This window comes from Calypte anna, chromosome W (genome assembly GCF_003957555.1).
Source record: "Calypte anna isolate BGI_N300 chromosome W, bCalAnn1_v1.p, whole genome shotgun sequence".
In the NCBI taxonomy this organism is placed as follows: Eukaryota; Metazoa; Chordata; class Aves; order Apodiformes; family Trochilidae; genus Calypte; species Calypte anna.
In genome coordinates this window covers 16,380,558-16,400,862 of record NC_044276.1, presented here as the reverse complement: position 1 = coordinate 16,400,862, position 20,305 = coordinate 16,380,558, and the positions used below count along the sequence as shown (strand labels likewise).

The 20,305-nt window shown below is 44.1% G+C and overlaps 1 protein-coding gene across 1 annotated transcript in view; it reads left to right on the top strand.

The window, feature by feature from the left end:
* The first annotated feature begins 674 nt into the window (after positions 1-674).
* The window catches only part of LOC103537518 (ubiquitin-conjugating enzyme E2 R2), a 75,787-nt gene continuing 56,156 nt past the window's right edge, over positions 675-20,305 (top strand). The window contains exon 1 of the mRNA XM_030468304.1: positions 675-1,018. Within this exon, the coding sequence (XP_030324164.1) occupies positions 842-1,018 (177 nt within the window). The 5' untranslated portion in view covers positions 675-841. The remainder of the gene's footprint in view (positions 1,019-20,305) is intronic.

Genomic DNA, 20,305 nt, shown 5'->3' with positions numbered 1-20,305 from the left:
CAGGACTCCAGCCACCACACAGCGCTTCCAGGGTAGAAGTGTAGCGGGAAGAGCCTTTCTTGCTCCAGAGGCTCAACGAGCTGCTAGCCCCTCCATGCCTCACACCAGAGCAAGCTAAGCTTCTCTCTCTGTGGGTGTGTGTCCCACCTTTATTGGCTCCCTGGTAATAGGGGGCCTGCCCTAACCAGGCACAGGTGGACTCACACCCACTCTTTGGCAACTCGAGGCACCTGCTTTATCTTGTTTCTCTACAAGGGTGTCCCTGCTGACTGCAGAGGGGTTGGACTAGATGACCTTTAGAGGTCCCTTCCAACCCAAATTATTCTGTGATTCCTCTTCTACTGCTGCTTGAGTGCTGCTGCAGGATTTTTTGTGGATGCTGGGTCATGCAAGGTTGCTCCTCAAAAAACATAATTTGTGCAAAGATGTTTTTGGTTTTGTTTTGTTTTTTTTTTTTACTGTGAGCGTGTCATCGCAGCAGCATGGGCCAGCTGTTCCCCCGCTGTACCCACACATTCGTCCACTCACTCCACAGAGACTATGACGTGGAGCGCTGCCCCTTCAAGCGCTCCCGTAGGGGCGTGGCGTGCGACGGGGAGTGGCTCGTTCTGGGGCGAGGTGGGACGCGGGGCGTTGAGGTCAGCGGCGAGCGGGTGCCGCACTAAAGGAAGTGGCAGCCGCAGCGGCCGTTAGTACGGGGGTGGGGCCCGGCCCGGCCTGGCCCGGCCCGGCCCGGCCCGGCCCGGCCCAGCCCAGCCCAGCCCAGCCCACCAGGCGGTGAAGTGCAACGGGAGCGGAGCGGCGCCACGCCACGCCACGCCACGCCACGCCACGCCACGCCATGGCGCAGCAGCAGATAAGCAGTTCGCAGAAGGCGCTGATGCTGGAGTTAAAGTCGCTGCAGGAGGAGCCGGTAGAGGGCTTCCGCATTACCTTGGTGGATGAGTCTGACCTCTACAACTGGGAGGTGGCGATCTTCGGGCCCCCCAACACCCTCTACGAGGGTGGGTACTTCAAGGTACGGTCTTCCTCCCCGTCCCGCTGACGGACCGGGCCTTCCGCCGCCGCAGTGTTTCCCGGGAGCCGTCGCTGAGGCCTGCACCACCCCCATCGCCACCTCCAGGGCCTCTTTGTCGGGCTCGGTGGGATCGCTGGAGCTCCGTTGGGGAGGCGGGCCTGCTTCCGCTATCAACTCCTCCGACCCCCGCGGAGGGGCTTGAGACCTGCGGGAGGAGGGAGGAAGGAGGGTAGGGAGTCTCGGTTTCCGTAGGTTGGTACCCCGCGAGCTGCCTTTCTCCTCCTGGCGGCGGGAAAACGGGGATGGTCTACAGGGCAGACTGGCTGGGGCCTGTAGGGCATCTCTTCCCCTCTCCCTCGGGATGCCCTTTGGGAAGAGGGGCCTGCGGTACACCTATCTCTATTATTTTATTTCCAATGTTTTAACCCCCAAAAAGGCAAGTACCTCATGACAGGGTGCAAATTCTTTCTTTCCACTCCCAAGTTGTTCTCTTGGCTGTGATGTGTGTATATTTATTTCAAAGGGGCTTCCTACCTTCCCTCGATAAGTCGTGCAGGAGCATCCTGTATAGGATGACTAATTCAGGATAAAGGCTTTGTTTCCTTCAAAATTTCGTGGTCTTTAGGGCTGTTTTTCATTATTATTAGGGCCTATGACAACACATATTTGGTGAAGATAGATAAATGCTTTCAGTTTTTCTCTTGGTCTTGCTGTTAATAATTAAAAAAACCCAAAATAAACCTTCTGTGGTTATTTTCCCTCTTGTAAATACAGTAAGCAAGAAATCTGGAGCTGCTGTCCCAGAAAGAGAGCAGATTTAAATTCTTAAAATAACTGGAAGAGAAAACAATTAAAGAAATGTGATTCTTGCAGAAGGCAGGGTTGCATTGGGCATATACTCCTTTGCACTTGATGTCTGCTTGGTTTCTAGCAAAATATTGTCCCTTTCAGCTCGCTTCTCCCAGGATTTATTGTTTAGTAGTGGCTCCTGCATCTCCCATTTCATGCCATTTGGCTTCTGTCAAACTGAAAAATTTTGGATGCTCTCTCTACTTGGCTAACGTAAATCTTGGCCTCTCTGGATCAAGGTTTAAGAGCTTTGTTCCACAAAACCAAAATAACCTGTAGCTTGGGGAATAACTTATTTGAGTCTTGTTCAGTTTGGCCTTATTGTTTTGAAGGAAGGGAAGGCTTTGGCGTAAGGTTTGTCTTTTGTAATGAGTTGACTGGCTTACTCGTGTAGGTGTGATAGATATATTCTTAGACTCACCTCCACTATTATTTACTCAGGGAGTCACTCTAGTCTGGATTGGTAACTGAGTCATTTTTACATCTGAATGGTTTGGCAACCTCTTCCTGCACTTACATTACTCCTCCATTTTTTAAAGAAGAAATCTCAATGGCTCAAAATAATTTTGTTTGGTTGGGAACCTCTCTGGACTGTATATTTGAAATTGTTCCTGGAAAGAAGCTGAAGCGGTCTGTGAAATAATCTGGGTATTGTGTATTAACAAGTGTAGATTTAGGTAAGGTTGCCGGTTACCACAGTATATTATGAATTTTATGTCCTTGAACTGTTGTGCCTTTCTTCTAATGCTTCTGACTGATATTGTGATACTTATTTTGAGAGTGGGATACTAAGGTGCTTTCACCCTTCCACAGCAGAGGGATTCTCTTCAAGTGACAGGGCTGGAATCTGTCAAATGTTTCTGTCTCATCTTTTCATGAGGAGTTGTGATTATATTTTGTTTTGGTAGTGTTTGATCTTTGGTTATGATATTTTGGTTTGGTAGTGTTTGATCTTTGGTTATTTGCACTGAGTTCTGAGCCACTGAAAAAGTGGTCTTGAACCTTCATTCTGTTCCTAGGGAAGAGTCCTGTTGTCCTGAGAAATTATGTTCTTGGCTTTCTTTGTTTTGGGCTTTCAGGCAAACCTCTAGATGTGTTAGAATTGGTTTGCTGAATTCTTTAGGGATAAGTTTAGTATCCTAAACTTTATTTGGTGGGGTGACTTCTATGATAGATTCATAGTTTATGCAAGGTGAGCACTAGTTCAGATGATCTAGCTTCCTCTTGTTTTGTCTTTAGTTTCAGAAGATTAGGTAAACAGGATTAGAAATATGCAGTTATAGGATGTAACTGTTTTTAAACTTTGTGACAATGAGAGTTTTGGAATTTTCTTCCACTTGAGGTGTGGTTTGAGGGTAGAACCTGGAGGGAAAGTAAAAAGACTTCTAGTTAAGCTCAAGTATAAATATTTTGAGGAAAACCTGTGTTTAATGTGTCTTTAATAAAGAAAGTGTTAGTGATGGTTGATTTGGATTACAAACACTTGATTTGTGTTCTTGAAGCTGGAAACATCAGCTTTTGGAACTTTTTTTTTTTTTCTTGGAGAAATACGACCTTTCTCTCTGAGCTGTTGAACTAGCTGAATAAACTGAAATGAGGTAAGTGCTCTCTTTGCACCTCCTTGACAGGAGCTACTGTTAAAAGCTAGTTAAACATTTCAACAGATTCTAATTTCAGTTGCTAATCCTGTAACTAGCATTTGTTAAACTGAAGCAGAAAACATGCCCCCCATAATGTTTAAGTGGTAGGTTATTATAGCTGGCACTAAGCTATTGATAAAGTCAGGTGACTTTATAATATTACTATTAAAAATTCAAGCACAGTATAGAAGTATATTTTATCAACCAATATAGCATGCTCAGATCTGCTGCAATACTTCATAGTTTAGGACCTCCCAGCTAGATGGAAAGGGCAGCAGCCTTCAGAAGTAACCACTTGGTGAAAAGAAGCTTGGATCAGCAAGGGATAGGAGCAGTCCTGAACCACAAACCCCACCTATGCCATCAGCTAAAGGTGCTCATCTGCAGTGGAGGTTGTCAAAAGTCCTTGTGTTTCTGTATGGATGTCCTTATCTCTTTCAATCTTTGCCTTATTTAGTGACTTTAAATAGCTATTTAGTATGGCTGGGAATGTTTTGTGCAACTTTTTTCTTAAGTTCCAGGTTACCACCTTCAAGGAAGGAGGTAAGCATGCACTAGTTACCTCATTCCTTGCTGGCAAGGCAAAAGTAGCTCTGAGTCAGTGGTGTTAAGACCTCCAAAGAGGTCCAGTGATGAGATCAAATGCATGTTCCTCAGTTGCTGTCAGCAAGAAATTGCCAGTTTGAATAAAGTTTGTCAGAATCAGTTGTGTTGGGCTACAGGTATTTGATTGCAATAGGTGAACTTAATTTTTTTTTTTTTTTTTGGTCCCTCGATCATTCAGAGTTTAAGGGTGAAAGGTGAGTAGACCTTGTTTATAAAATGTGGATTTGATCACAGCTGATTCAGTTAAGTTGTTTTTCAGTGACAAAGGGAATATTTTTCTCAGAATGAAATGCTTCATGTCCAGGTCATAGATGGTGCCAGTTGCTTCTTTCTTAGGTCAGCTAGGAAGGACATGGTATGATAAAACAAGTATTTGGATCAGACTTCACTAGGCTATGTGGTAGCTCTGAATTGCTCTGGAAACAATGGAAATGTGTGTTTCTGTTTTTGCAGACTGTGCCTGAGCAGTAGAGAACCAAATTGTGCTACAGTCTGCAGAACTATGTGTGAGCAGTTTATCAATAACACCTTTATGCCACAGACATCATCTGTTCAGCTGAGAGGATTCTTTGCTATGTGGCAAGAGAACTTTTCACCTTTAATTTTGGAAGCTGATACTTAAATAGGGACCACCACAACAATCTGGTGATGATAGGTGCTAGTTCAGATAGGTTTCAATGGCTGAGGCTTGCACATGATGAAACTTTGACCATCTCAGTTGACTATTGATCAGTCTCTGTCTGCCTTTAAATCCAGTATACTACTTTGATGCTTGGGCCTTCAGAGCCTGAAGGTTGATAAATCTCTGCCCAATGCTTTGATCAAGCAGTGTTTTTGGGATACTTATAGTACTACTAGAAGGTGCTTCCTGATGGCTTACTTGAAGCATCTTTGGTGCCAATGTACCTTAGCATTACAGTTTTTTATTGTTTTTAAAAAAGTAAATTAATCTCATTTTTATAGTTGAATGGCATTCTTGTGCTGGGAGCCAACCTTTCACAGAAGGTACAAATGAGTTATTATATAAATAAAACAATTATTAAACAGATATTTTTATCAACAATGTAGACAGTGGGATTGAGTGCACCATCAGCAGTTTTGCATATGACACTAAGCTGAGTGGTGCTGTTGATAAGCCAGAAGGATGGGATGTCATCCACAAGGACCTGGATAAACGGGAGAGATGGGCCCTGGTGAACCTTGTGAGGTTCACAAAGACCAAAACATTAGGAAGAAGCCCTTTAACATGAGGTTAGTGGTAAAGTGGAACAGATTGCACAGGGAGGTAGTTGAGGCCTCATCCCTGGAGATATTAAAGGTGAGGCTTGATGAGGCTCTGAGCAACCTGATTGAGGTGAGGGTGTCCCAGCTGACTGCAGGGGGGTTGGACTAGATGACCTTTAGAGGTCCCTTCCAACCCAAATTATTCTATTATTCTATGAAATGCATAGCACTGCCCAGAAGCATGGTTTGACCAAGTATGCTTTGTCATGAAACATGTTGAATGTAGAACTAGAGTCAAAATTAAAAGCTGCTTTGTTTAGGTTCGTTTATTTTCATCTACACAGGCTTAATGTGAAAGGAAACAAAAATTAACTGCATTATTAGAGTTGCTATCTGATAGTTCTTAAGACAGTTTATTTCATAAGGTATTTTTATGACTTCAAGGAGCAAGTCCTGACCCATAAGTTGAAGTGGGGGGGAAACCGTGAGAATTATGCTTAGTTTTCTCAAACTATTTGAGGGCTAAATATTTGTCAAGGCATTGCTTTCCTTGCTTTTTGTAACTCCTTAACAATGTGCTATTTAAAGTTCTGTATGGTTGGATCTGTGTTTCTTTGAAGTAATTTATTTTGATTTCAAAGCAAATTGCAATATATAGGTTTTGTTTTTTGGGTTTTTTGAGCAGCAAATTGATATGGAACTTGTTTCACTTTGGCTGTATGATTTGTGGCCATCAAGTATTCATAGTAATGAATAGTATAGACTGAATGGTGTAGATTTTATGTTAAAATTAAGTGTAACTGAGTAAAAATTTGAATTCTAGCAGAGTTAGATGGACTGCAGTGTCCATAGAGGTTATGTGACTCAATGTAGAAGGTTCCCTTATAATTTAGGCTGCACGTGATCGTATGTGTTCATAAACGCACAAGTGCACAAAATTAACTTGCTATTTCCAGTGCTACTTGATTTAAAAAATATTAGTGTTTTATCCAGCATTTTGAGTTGGAAGAATTGCAGCTATTCTTACTAAGCTTTTGTAGTAGGGATTTATTGATATTGTCTCCTCTCACCAGACCACTTTAACAGTAATGACTTTTGTTTTGTGTACCCTCCCCTGAAGCTCTGAGATGAGCCAAATCGATTGCTTAAAAAAACCCTATACAAGTAATTTAGAAAGGCTTTTCTTTGGGAGGTGAAACTTAAGTTCATAGCAGTAGGGGCATGTTTTCAATAGCTATGTGAATCTTCCCTAAGGTAAGATATATATCCTAGTTAAAATATTGAAAACATATTTTCATGTTCATTGTAGCAGAATACTTGGAGTGTTTAAGATGCAAAACCATTTGCTGGAGTATTGTAAGTATAAGGATCAATGTTTAGTCAATTGGGTCAATTCTTGTGTGATAAACACTTGTCTATTGTGCAAAAATTATTGGTTTTAAGTTAATCTTTAGATTTCTTTGCAGCTAGTAACCTTTCACTGTCAGACTTGGGTAAAGGCTGAAATAATATTCTCTTTCGCAGTACCCTCTTTGGTGGTGTCAAAGCAAGCCATGCAATGTAGTAGTTTTGACTTAAAATACATTTTGTGAAAATGCATTTGTTTTTCCATAAAGTCTGCTTATATAAGCTTCTAATAATGGATGTAAACTACACTGGTGTACAAATGTTTGCTTATCTTAGCTAGAATAACTATCTCTAAAAAGACTTATTAAAATAATGGGCTTCTTGAAATAGCTTTATTTGATGCATTATATCTCTGTGCTCATGGTTACTTTTCTTGAAGAATAGTTACTGAACCCATACTTAGTAGCTGAATGTTTTTCATCTAAGTTGTAAAATTCCCCTGTACTTGCTATTTATTTAGTTGTTCACTTTAGTTCGTGTCTCAGGTGTGAGTGATATGCTTATGCTTGGGCTCTTCAACCAGGGACCATATTTTCCCTGCCAAGGGACAATTAAGTAATGCTGGCAATCAACAAAAGCTGTGAAAAGCCATGCTGCTTAATGGTAATGTCCATAGAGACCACAGCTGTACTGGCTGCATACCTTAGCCAGGGAGCTGCCTGCTGGGAGTTGTAGGCATGTTGCTTAGTGGTGGATTGGGTAAGGGTTGTGAATGGCAATAGCAAAACATGGTATTGCCTGTTCCCAGGCTTCATGGGTTGCAATGAAATGTCACATGGGATATCATCAGCAATCTTTAGCATGTATGCCATACTTGAGATCTTGCCTGCTGTCCAAGTAGGTAATGCCACATACTGTGGGGTCAGCTCTGTGCAATAGCAGAGGCATGAAGGAAGGCTCTAGTATGCTTGGCCACAAAAGACCTTTCATTGTGATGCTACCAGGGCTATTCATTTGTCTTGGGGGCTCTGGGAATCCAAACCTATCCCAAGTGTTGCCCTCTTCACCTCTCTTCCTATACTGGACTGAGTGTATTTTGGGGCATAACTCTGGGTTGACATAAGGTCTCCATGTGTGACCTGTTTAGAGCTCCTAGTGTCTCAGTCTTGTTATGTTTGATATTCCTTCTGCAGCTATCATCTTTGCTGAGCATGTGGATGACTTTCACCTAGTTCCAAGAGAACAGTGAAGTATTTTTGACACTTCTAAAATGGCTAGTTTCTGCTATTAAATCAAAAGTAAGCTTGCTGGTGATGCTAGGGAGAGCTTGTGAGTTATACTTTAGCAAATCTAGCAAAGCTCTGGAGGAAGGTTAGTGGATAGAAAAACTTTTGAGTTATTGGAAGGCTGTGTCAGTTCTGTATCTTTAAATCTTATATGCACCAATTTATTTGTAATCTCTTATCTGTTCAGCATATATAGTTCATAGCTAGGGATATGAGTAAGTTTTTGGGTTTTTTTCCCCTTGTTAAATATAGAACAGTGACTTGTGCACTAGAAAGAAGAATAGATACAGTATATTTTCTGTGACAAACTCTAGTCATAGCAGTTTTCTTTCATTGTTGTAATCTAAACTCTAAATATTTTTCTAAAAATATATATTATGGAGGAGGTGTGTTATGGCAGAACAACATGATGACACTAGGAAGGAGAGTCCCTATGCTCAGAAGGGACTTGTGTTTTGTTAGATTACTTTTAGGTGACACATAACTTGTGAAACTGTAGTAACACAGAAAAAGTGAAGATGACAAAATTTAGGCTAAGTCTAAAGTCTACTATTAGTGCTTGGTTGGTGTGTTAAATTTGGATGTGAATTTGCAGATTAATAACTAAGTGATTTCAACTTCAAATAAGAGGATTATGGGAAAGTGACTTCTTCCTTCCAAGAAAGGTTTGAATATGTTGTTAGATGCTCATATGCTCAACCAAATATTGTTTTCCTTTAGGTAGCAGCCAACAAGCTCTCTTTGTACATGTTTAGTTGTGCTTTGTTTGGTAAAGCTATAAAATATTGCTGTGTCACACTTATTTTGAACATGAATTGCTATGACTGGGCGAGAAGGATGCTTAATCCAGAATTCACAATTTGTTAGGCCCTTTGTGTGGGTCAAGTGTTGCACTTGTTGAGAATAGCTTGTGGATGCTACACAAAAAGGATGAAAGAGCCAATGCAATGTATGGTTCTAGATTTGTTGGTGACTGTAAGAGGTGCTTATCTGAAGGACCCACGATTAGAATTGGAAGAGTTATGTACAAGTATGGGGTATTTGTACAGCTTTGATTGAATGCAAGGTAGAGCCAAAGTGTTCTTTGACAACAGTAAGAGGCAGTATAATTTAGTGAGTGAGATGGGAACTAAAAGTCTTCTATCTATAATGGATTTGTATGCATGACCCTGGATAAATTAATGTTTTCTATGTAAAATGGGTATATTTTATCATAGAAAGTAAAGTGTTGGAAAGTACCTCAAAAGATAATTGAGTGTAGTGAAATAAGGCAACCAGGTGCCACTAATTGCCGTCAGGGTGAGGCTTCTGAGTCTTGAACCCACGGCTTCAGCATTGCTCAGGTATGTCTGTTGCTGCGTGCTAGCCGGCTGTGCCACTCAAGCCTCACCCTGACGGCGATGAGCTCTAGTGGAGCAATGAAGGTAGTGCGGTGCTGAAAGAAGCAGTTAAAAGCCAAGCATGCCGAGATTGTGAGTTCCAGTGTGACCTGAGTTTGTGAGTTTGAGCCTTACCTTTTATTGGCCCCCTGGTCCTGCTCATGTGCAGTTAGGGCCCGCCTTAATCAGGCACAGGTGGGCTTAACAAAAGCTCATGCCCACTCCCTGGCAATTAGTGGCACCTGGTTGCCTTATTTCACTACAATTGAGTCCAACCCTCCTTGCTAGAGCACGGTCACCTACAGGAGGTCACACAGGAACACATCTACGTGAATTTTGAATATTTCCAGGGAAGGAGACTCCACAACCTCCCTGGGCAGCCTGTGCCAGGGCTCTGTCACCCTCACAGTGAAAAAATTATTCCTAATATTTATACAGAACCACCTATGCTCCAGTTTATAACCGTTGCCCCTTGTCCTATTGTTGGTCACCCCTGAGAAAAGCTTGACTTCATCCTCCTGGCACTCTCTCCTTACATATTTATAAACATTGATGAGGCCACCCCTCATATAATAGCATAGTTGATTAAATCTGCAGGTAGAAAGCAATTTGCTTTTTAAAAATAACACATGGGGAAACTTTTATGTTTACAAGTACTGTGTCTAAATTTGGAATAGCTGAAGAAATTGTCAAGTGAATAACTTTCAGGCTGCTTAAGCACAAAAGCAAAGAGATTTTTCAAATAATTCTGTTTATACCTGTTTTGTTTTTTTTTTAAATAAAAACCTGAACAGTTTCCTGAAGCACCCAAGCACAGATTGTGATATACTGTTAATTCATGCTCCTGTGCGCAGACTTTGTGAGGCAGCTGCAGCAGTTCTTCAAGAGTAAAAAATAAAGCTGGGGTTATGTAATTTAACCTGGGGGAGGAGGGGGACATTCCTGGTGCTGGAGAGAGCCATCATAGAATCACAGAATGGGTTGAATCATAGAATATGATCAATATGATTCATAGAATATGATTCAATCATAGAAGGGACTTTAAATATCTCGTTCCAACCCCCCTGCCATGGGCAAACACACCTCCTAAGTAAAGGCCTGGGTATGTAGGCTTGCTGGGGGAGATATATGCTATGCAGGCTTCACAAATAAAGAGTTGGAGATTATCTGGGTAAACCTCTCATTGTAGGAGGCAAAGTTATGCCTTGGCTGCCTAACTGTTTGAAATGTCAGAGGGATCTGCACTGATTTCAAAGCTACCTAGCTTTTTACTTTCCACCTCCGGGATTTCTTTCTTGTTCTTAGTTGTTCCAGCTCCTGTGCTCTGCTCTTTTACTACAGACACCCTAGGTCTTCTCTCCTGTGCTTTAAAGATTAGGTTCAAAATAAAGCCTCTCAGTATAGTGAAACTGGCTTGTGGGATTTGAAGTTTGGAAGTGTAAAAGGCATCAACTCTGTAGCACAGCCAGGTGGTGCTTTGTGGAGCCAGTGCCTTTGCAGAGCAAGATTTGGCAGTTCTAGTAAGTTGAGGCAAGGTTTAAAGTGTATTATTGACATGCTTACAAGTTCTGTTGTGCTTGTCACCCAAAGTGCAATTACCCAGGCCTATGCCACAACACTGAGCTTAAAACGTGGGCAAAAAAACAAATTCTACACTTAGCAAGCACTTTAAATAGAAAGTTACAGCACAACTGACCTGCAGGTACCTTTTGTAGGGAATGTTGGTGTTTTGAACTGTCAGAGGCTTCCTTGCTTTAATTATTAAGACAATGATAAATGCTGTTGTACAATACATATTTGCTAAAATAATCTTTGGTCACAGCTTAATGTGATTGCCATGTAGAGTTTGAGTTTTAGGCAGAAAATTAAGTGTTTCCTTGCTCTAGTTTTGCTAACCTTGTATTAATAGGTATGATGTAAGGGTTACTTTGGGCTTTCTCCAATGATACTGTGTCAACCATTGCAAACCATCTAGGTTCACCGTACTAAACTGTTGATAATTTTATAGTGTTCAAGCATGTCTGCATTGCAGCAATGGTATATTTGACCTGCCTCAAGAACAGTAGTGGTCTGGTAATGACAGTGTGATATTTAATACCAGTTGTGAATTGACCCAGTTTATAAGTTGATTTTGCAGCCCATGCTTAATTCCATGTTGCTATGGTTGGGCCACTACCAGTATCCGTGCTAATGGATGCAAAGCTAATCTAGTTGCAGCTCTAAATCTGTGTGTAAGTCACAGCAGCAAGGGCCATGTAGACAAATGTGGGAAGCTGCTTTTAAATGGCTTAAAAATGCTTATGGTACAAAGATGTTGGTAGTTTTGTTGGTGATAGAACTTAACCAAATCTGGCTTAACTGTTTCTGTTGGCTTATTCCATATTTCGTAAGAAGTAAATCTCAATCAAAGCTCTTGTTATTGAAATTGTTATGTCTAACATAGATGGATTGGGGGAAAGGAAGTGCTATGGGGGTCTTATTTAAGTACATTTATTGTTGTGAAACTCCTAAAACTGTATTGTATTTTCTGAGGACTTGGCTGCTTGCAGAATTGAACTGAATTGGCCACCAGGCTTCATGGCTACTATGGCATGAGAGTCTGGCAGCTTAAACATCACTTAATTAAAACGTACATATAGCTATGGGGGTTATCCATTTATTAATGTCTTTGAGGAAGTTTTGTCATAATTTTTTAAAAAAAGGACACTTATATGGGCATGCATTTTGAGGCCTAGCTGAGTTTATTACAAATATTGAGTCAGTCTTTGCTTCTCTTGGTAACAGAAAACAAAATAGAAGGAGGCTTCAGTGAGTTATTGAAAGCAACAGCATAGATGTGCATAAACCTGGTTTGCATGTATACCTCTGAGGTTGCATCTTCCCCTTCATTACCTCAGTGTGTAGTGTAGTGGGATTTAAGCTATCAGGCTTCTTCCAGTTTTACAGGAAAACTCACTTCTGAGGTTATTAATTAAAACAAATCTCTTCTTATGAAGGGAACTCAATTTTCAGGGCAGAAGATCTCAAAGGCTACTAAAAGTTTTTAAAAAAAGAAAACCAGATTTCAAAATGACTGGTTTTGGCAGCTGTTTTCCTAGAAGTCATGGTGAAGCCCAAGATAGACAAGCTGAGGTGCTGATGAAGTGGTTGTCTTGGCAACTGCAGTCACTTAAATATCTCCAGGAAAATAAGGAGCAAATGTTAAGATTGAGAAAAAATGATGGGTTGACAGAAGACTGGAGAAATGAGCAGCTTGAGGTATACACAAGGAATTGATTTGACTGCAATAGGAAGCTGCTATTTTCAGTGATGGAATTAAGTTATCTAACCTTGATGGTTCTCCTCTTGTAATGATAGTGTGTCTGGTAGCCCTCTTGTTGAATGAAGCAAAATTCTTTTGAGAAATTATGACCTCCCAGGGTATATTCATTCCCCCAAAAAGTGGCAGATGAATGTGGAGTAAATTCTGGTACTGTTGGAGTGCTTCATTTTGCCACCCCATTGTTTGATGTAGCCATGAAAATATTGCAGAAAACCCCAGTGCAAAATAAACCCTGCATGCGAGCAGATATGTTTGAGAATTTTATTCCACATCAGAGCTAACTCACAGACATTGCAACGGTGTCAGATATTGTTTAAGGAGCTTTTAACATTGTGAGAAATTGAAAAAATGTGTGTTTTCCTAATTGTGATTACACATACTGTTTTGTGATTCTGTAGCTAAAACTTGTAAATTCTAATCTTGGGTCAGGATTAAAGGGAGGGCAGGGCAGGGAGCATGATAGTGGGCGTCTGCTGTAGACCTCCCAAAAAGGAAGACCCAGGTGGATGTAGCCCTCTACAGAAAGATAAGAGTAGGTAGCCCCACATTCACAAGCCCTGGTCCTCATGGGGGATTTCAGCCTCCTCCGTTATCTGTTGAAGAGACAACACAGCAAGTTACCAGCAGTCCAGGAGGTTTCTGGAATGCATTGACAACAATTTCTTTCTCCAAGTGATAGAGGAGCCAACGAGGAGAGTTGCTATGTTGGACCTTGTTTTTGCCAACAAGGAGGAGCTGGTGCAAAATGTGAAGCTTAAGAGCAGCCTTGGCTGCAGTGACCATAAGATGGTGGAGTTGAAGGCAGTGATGAGAGTGCACACAAAGCTCATTACCCTGGACTTGAGGAGAGCAGACTTTTTGGCTTCTTCAGGGATCTGCTTGGCAAAGTACCATAGGATAAAGCCCTGGAGGGAAGAGGGGCCCAGGAAAGCTGGTCAGTATTCAAGAATCACTTCCTCTAAGCCCATAAGCAATGCATCCCAACAAAAAGGAAGGCAGGCAAGAATGCCAGGAGGCCTGCATGGATGAACAGGGATCTCCTAGACACACTTAGATGTAAAAAGAATGTCTTCAGAAGGTGGAAGCAGGGACAGGTACTCCAGGAGAAATACAAAGAAGTTGTCCAAGCAGCCAGGGATCAGGTTAGGAAAGCTAAAGCCCAGACAGAATTAAATCTGTCCAGGGACATCAAGGGTAACAAGAAAAGCTTCTACAGGTATGTTGGTGATAAAAGGCAGAACAGAGAAAATGTGGGCCTTCTCCAGAAGCAAAGGGAAACCTGGTCATGTGGAATATAGAGAAGGCTGAGGTACTCAATTACTTTTTTTGCCTTGGTCTTCACTGGCAAGAACTCTGGCTGCCTAGTTGCAGAAGGCAAAGGCAGTGATTGGGAGAATGAAGATTCCTCTCCACTGTAGGAAGAGCAGGTTCAAGACCACCTAAAGAAACTCAAGGTGAACAAGTCCATGGGACCTGACAAGATCCACTTGTGGCTCCTGAGGGAACTGGATGAATTTGCAAAGCTGTTTTCCATCATATTTGAGAAATGTGGTGGATTTCTGTGGTGGGTGGACAAGGGAGAGCAATGGATGTGATCCTCCTGAACTTGTGCAAAGCATTTGACACTGTCCTGTACGACATCCTGGTCTCTAAATTGGAGAGACATGGACTTAACAGCTGGACCACTCAGTGGATAAGAAATTGGCTGGATGGTTGTGCTCAAAGAGTTGAAGTCAGTAGTTCAATGTCCAAATGGATTCTAGTGATGAGTGGTGTTCCTCAGGGGTCAGTACTGGGACCAGTGCTGTTTAACATGTTGGTGACATAGTAAGTGGGATTGAGTGCAGCCCAGAAAGCCAACCATGTCCTGGGCTACATCAAAAGCAGTGTGGCCAGCAGGTCAAGAGAGGTGATTCTCCCCCTCTGCTCTGAGCACAACCCCTACCCCCACCCCCTGCAGTGCTGGGTCCTGCTCTGGAGCCCCCAGCAGAAGAAGAACATGGAGCTGTTGGAGTGAGTCCAGAGGGGGGGGGGGCCACAAACAGGATCGAAGGGCTGGAGCACCTCTGCTATGAGGACAGGCTTAGAGAGTTGGGGTTGTTCAGCCTGGAGAAGGCTTCAAGGAGACCTTAGAGCACCTTCCAGTGCCTGAAGGGGCTACAGGATAGCTGGGGAGAGACATTGGACAAGGGCATGGAGTGATGGAATTGAGGGGTAATGGTTTCAAACTGAAAGAGGGGAGATTTAGATGAGATCATAGGAAGAAATTATTTGTTGTGAGGGTGGTGAGACGCTGGCAGATGTTGCCCAGATGTTCCTGTGGCTGCCCCATCCCTGGCAGTGTTTAAGGCCCGGTTGGATGGGGCTTGGAGCAATGTGGTCCAGTGAGAGGTATCCCTCGCTGTGTGTTACGGTTTTTTGGTAAAAAGGCTAGTTTTTTGGTACCACTGTCAAAGACAGTGTTTAGGACCTGCGGTCTTACTGTTCCAGGGGTGGTTCATGGTTATAATGTTGTGTGAGAAAACAGCAGATTTAGTGTCCTGGTTTGGGCCAGGATAAAGGTGATTTTCTGTCCTGAACTTTTGCTTTCAGCTAAGTCTCCTGTAAGTAGTTGCACTTGCTGAAATGAACAGCAAGTTTCTCAGACAGTGTCTGCTTCTAGGACTGATAACACTCGATGTTTATAGTTACTGCTAGAGACTGGTATGCAGAGCCAAGGACACTGCTCAGCTCTGAGGAAAACTTTTACCCTCCAGGAGGAGAAAGAGGTCCCACCTGCAGCCCTCCCTTGGGGAGGAACGGGCAAGATAGATGCCAGAATTGACCAAACAGAGTATTCCATCCCATATACGTCATACTCAGTATAAATTTGAGGCATCACGAGGGCCAAGCCATGCTTCCAGCTTCCGGCTGCCTGCCCTTCCTGCCTTTCCTGCTTCCCTTCCTTCACCCGGCATCCTGGAAGGATTCCGTCCGTTCGTCTGCCTGTGGTCCTGATCCGTGCCAGCCCATATCTGTGTGTTACTGCCTCCAGTTCCCGACTGCTGCTGGCTCTAGGAGTCCAGCCTGGACTTTCCCAGGGCTGCCCTGCAGCCTCGGTGGTGACGTGAGAGTTACTGGGGGAAAAGGGGGGAAGGAACGTGGTATCAAATTTCCTGTATATTTGTATATATTTGGTAGTTTTTCCTATTTATCATTACTGTTTCATTAAAGTTGTGTAGTTTAGTTTCCAACCCATAAGTCTCTCTCCCTTATTTTCTCTCCTTTCTTTATCTGAGAGGAGAGAGAGAGAGATTAATAGAGAGCATCTGTCACTCGGTTTAATTGCTGGGCCAGTGTTAAGCCGTGACACCTAATTTCTTTCAAAATCTCCCTGTTCAGCCAGACCAGTCATCTTCCCCGCCGGCTCGCCTTTTGGCACAGCGGGACAGCCTGCTCCTGTGCTTTCAGAACTTGCTTCTTGAAGTATGTCCATCCCTCCTGGACTCCTTTGTTTTCAAGGGCTGTTTCCCAGGGTACACTCTGAATCAGTCTTCCGAATAGGCCGAAATCTGCCCTCCGGAAGTCCAACGTAGAGGTTTTATTGACGGCCCTCCTTGCATCCCTGAGTATTGAAAACTCTATTTCATGATCACTGTGTCCCAGACGTCCACCGACCACCACATCTCCCACCAGCCCCTCTCTGTTTGTGAACAGGAGGTCTAGCGGGGTTTACCAGCTGGAGCAGGAAATTATAGGGGAGCTTCCAGCAACTTCTCACAGGAGCCACCCCTGTGGCCCCCCTGCTTCCAAAACACCACTGCACTAACCCAAGACAGAGCCTTTATAATGCTGAGTCCAAAACCTTAGGGGATGACCTTGAGTCTCATCAGGTGCTTTTTGCCAGAGGCTCCAGATGGGACCATTATCAACAGCTCCAGTGCAGGCACATCTTTAATGTCATATCCTGTTCAGACAGGTCCCAGGGCCACTGCGTGTACTATCTCTCATTTTATCAGCTCAAAGGCCTGCTGTTGTTAAGGGACCCATGCAAAACTTTCTTTTGTGCAACTTCATACACAGGTTTCACAATCTGGGTGTACCTGGGAGCGTGCATCCTCCAAATTCCCACCAGGCCTAAGACGGCCTGTGTCTCTTTCTTATTAGTGGGTGGAGACATAGTTGCAATTTTACTGATCACATCCATAGGGATGTGTCAGCACCCATCTTGCCATCTAACTCCCAGGAACTGGATCTCTCTGGCAAGGCCCTTGACCTTGCTTCTCTTGATATCAAAGCCAGCTTCTAACAGAATGAAGATTACCTTCCTACCTTTTTCAAAGATCTGTTCTGCTGTATTACCCCATATAAAGATGCCATTGATGTATTGCAGATGGTCTGGAGCTCCACCCTTCTCCAGTGCAGCATGGATCAGTCCAAGGCAGAGGGTGGAACTATGCTTCCACCCCTGGGGCAGTTGATTCTAAGCATACTACATGCGCCTCCAGGCGAAAGCAAATTGAGGCCTGCACTCTGATGCTATGGGAATGAATAAAAACAGAGTAGCAATGTCAATAGTTGCATACCATTTGGCTGCATTGGACTCCAGTTCATATTGAAGCTCCAACATACCTGGAACAGCAGCACTCATTGATGGTGTAACTTCATTTAGACCACAGTAGTCCACAGTCAATTTCCATTCTCCATCAGGCTTCTGCACTGGCCATATAGGACTGCTGAAGGGTGAGCGAGTCTTGCTGATCACAGAATCAGAGTTGGAAGGGACCCCTGGAGATCATCTAGTCCAACTCTCCCACTAAAGCAGGATCACCCAGAGCACATTACACAGGACTGCATCCAGGCGGGTCTTGAATATCTCCAGAGAAGGGAACTCCATAACCTCCCTGGGCAGCCTGTGCCAGTGCCTTAGAATCATAGAAAGTTAAGGGTTGGAAGGGACCTCGAAAGATCATCTGGTCCAACGCCCCCTGCCAAAGCAGTGTCACCTATAGCAGGTCACACAGAAACGCATCCAGGTGGGCTTTGAATGTCTGCAGGGAAGGGGACTCCACAACCTCCCTGGACAGCCTGTGCCAGTGCCTTGACACCCTCACAATAAAGAAGTTTTTTCTTATGTTTAGATGGAACTTCCTATGTTCCAGCTTGTGCCCGTTGACTCTCGTCCTGTCACTGGGAAGTACTGAGAAGAGTCCGGCTCCATCTTCCTTGCACCCACCCTTTAGATACTTGTAGACACTGATAAGGTCTCCCCTCAGCCTTCTCTTCTCCAGGCTAAAGACTCCCAGCTCTCTCAGCCTTTCCTCATAAGAGAGCTGCTCCAATCCCCCAATCATCTTTGTTGCCTTCTCCTGGACTCTCTCCAGTAGTTCTCTGTCTCTTGAACTGGGGAGCCCAGAACTGGATGCAGTATTCCAGCTGTGGCCTCACCAGGGCAGAGTAGAGGGGAAGAATGACCTCCCCTGACCTACTGGCTACACTCTTCTTTATGCAGACAAGGATTCCGTTGGCCTTCCCGGCAGCAAGGGCACACTGCTGGCTCATGGATAATTTGCTATCTATCAGGACCCCAAGATCCTTCTCCTCCAAACTCCTTTCCAGCAGGTCCACCCCTAACCTATATTGGTGCTTGGGTTTCTTCCTCCCCAGGTGCAGGATCCTACACTTGCTCTTAGAGACCCTCATCGGGTTCTTCTCTGCCCATCTCTCCAGCCTGTCCAGGTCGTGCTGGATGGCAGCACAGCCCTCTGGAGTGTCGGCCACCCCTCTCAGCTTTGTATCATCAGTTGGTACCTACTGTTCCTCTACCCTCATCAGACCCACCACAGAAAGGTCACATCTGAAAGGCTGGGCAGGGTAGACAGCTGGTTAATGCCCTCAGTCTCCACAGCTGCTACACCAAAGGCCTAGTAATATCCTTTTGAATCCTTGAAATACCCTTTCTGGAGAAAGTCTATACCGAGGATGCACTGAGCATCTGGGCCAGTTGCTGTACGGTAGGTCTCCCAAGCATTCCCAGTCAGGCTCATTTCAGCCTCCAGTACAGTCAGTTCTTGAGACCCTTCAGTGATTCCAGAGATGGTAATGGAGTTTGCCTGTCTGTGATTCAACAGTACCAAGGTGCACCATGCACCAGCGTCCACCAGGGCCCTGTATCTCTGTGGTTCTTCTGTGCCAGGCCACCAAATCCACACTCTCCAGGAAATTCGATTATCCCTCTCCTCTACCTGGTTGGAGGCAGAGCCCCTCTAATGTTGAGCACAGCGCCCACAATGAACAGAAGGGTTTGCGTGACAAACCAGACTCGCATTGTTACTTCCTCGATTCATAGTTGGGTCGGAGACCCATCTGCTTGGGCCAGCAGTGGATGTTTCTTTGGAGACCAAAGCAGCCATCCTTCTGGGAACATTACCTCTAGCGGTATTACCTTGTAGCTCCTGTACTCGTCACACAGAGCCGCAGTGGGTTTTGCCATGCCATACACACGTCCTCACCAAGGTCACGCAGGGTAAACCACAGAGAACTTTGTGTCGATTTCTGCCTACCCTGAGCTGGTCTCCTAGGAGAGCATCTGTTCCCAATGGCTGAAACATGGATCCAGTCAGGAGAAGAATGAATGTTATTCTCCCTCTCTCATCCTGGATAACTTATCATGCAGCCTCGCATAAGAGATTCTGCAGTCCCCAAACAGTTTTTCCACAGCCAAGATGCAAGCCTGCAAGGGGTTAGAGACCTTGTCTTCATATTGCCCGAGTTGGTTAGCAAATTCATTAACAGTCAGTGGTGTTTTGTCATCTCCCCCAAAGACCCTTCCTCTTGAAGTGTAAGAGTACACAGGAGGGCTATGATGGGACTTGCTTAATAGAGGCGTCCTGCATGGCAGCTCATCAGGATCTGCAGGTGTTTCCCTATCACCATGGATGACCTCCCAGACTGCCAGCTTTCTCAGATATTTGATGCCTCTTTTCCATAGTGTTCCATTTAATAGGGTAACATTTAATATCCTCGTTAAAGGGATATTGGCTTTTGACAGCTGTTAAAAGATGCCTCCAGAGACTGGGAGTGACGGGTTTCCTCCCAGGATTTTGTCAATGCCTCCATCTCTGGCTAACGATCCCAACTGCTGAGCCTCTCTGCCCTCCAGATCTACCATATCAGCTCCTCTGTTCCAACTCCACAGCAGCCATGAAGTCAGCGGCTCACTCTCATCATGAGCATAATCCTTTCTTAAATTTCATATCTCTTTCAGAGGCAGCAGTGGGAGGGGCCACAGGGGTGCCTAAATATCACGGTTTCACACTGGCCCGGCAATTAAACCGAGTGACAGATGCTCTCTATTAATCTCTCTCTCTCTCCTCTCAGATAAAGAAAGGAGAGAAAATAAGGGAGAGAGACTTATGGGTTGGAAACTAAACTACACAACTTTAATGAAACAGTAATGATAAATAGGAAAAACTACCAAATATATACAAATATACAGGAAATTTGATACCACGTTCCTTCCCCCCTTTTCCCCCAGTAACTCTCACGTCACCACCGAGGCTGCAGGGCAGCCCTGGGAAAGTCCAGGCTGGACTCCTAGAGCCAGCAGCAGTCGGGAACTGGAGGCAGGAACACACAGATATGGACTGGCACGG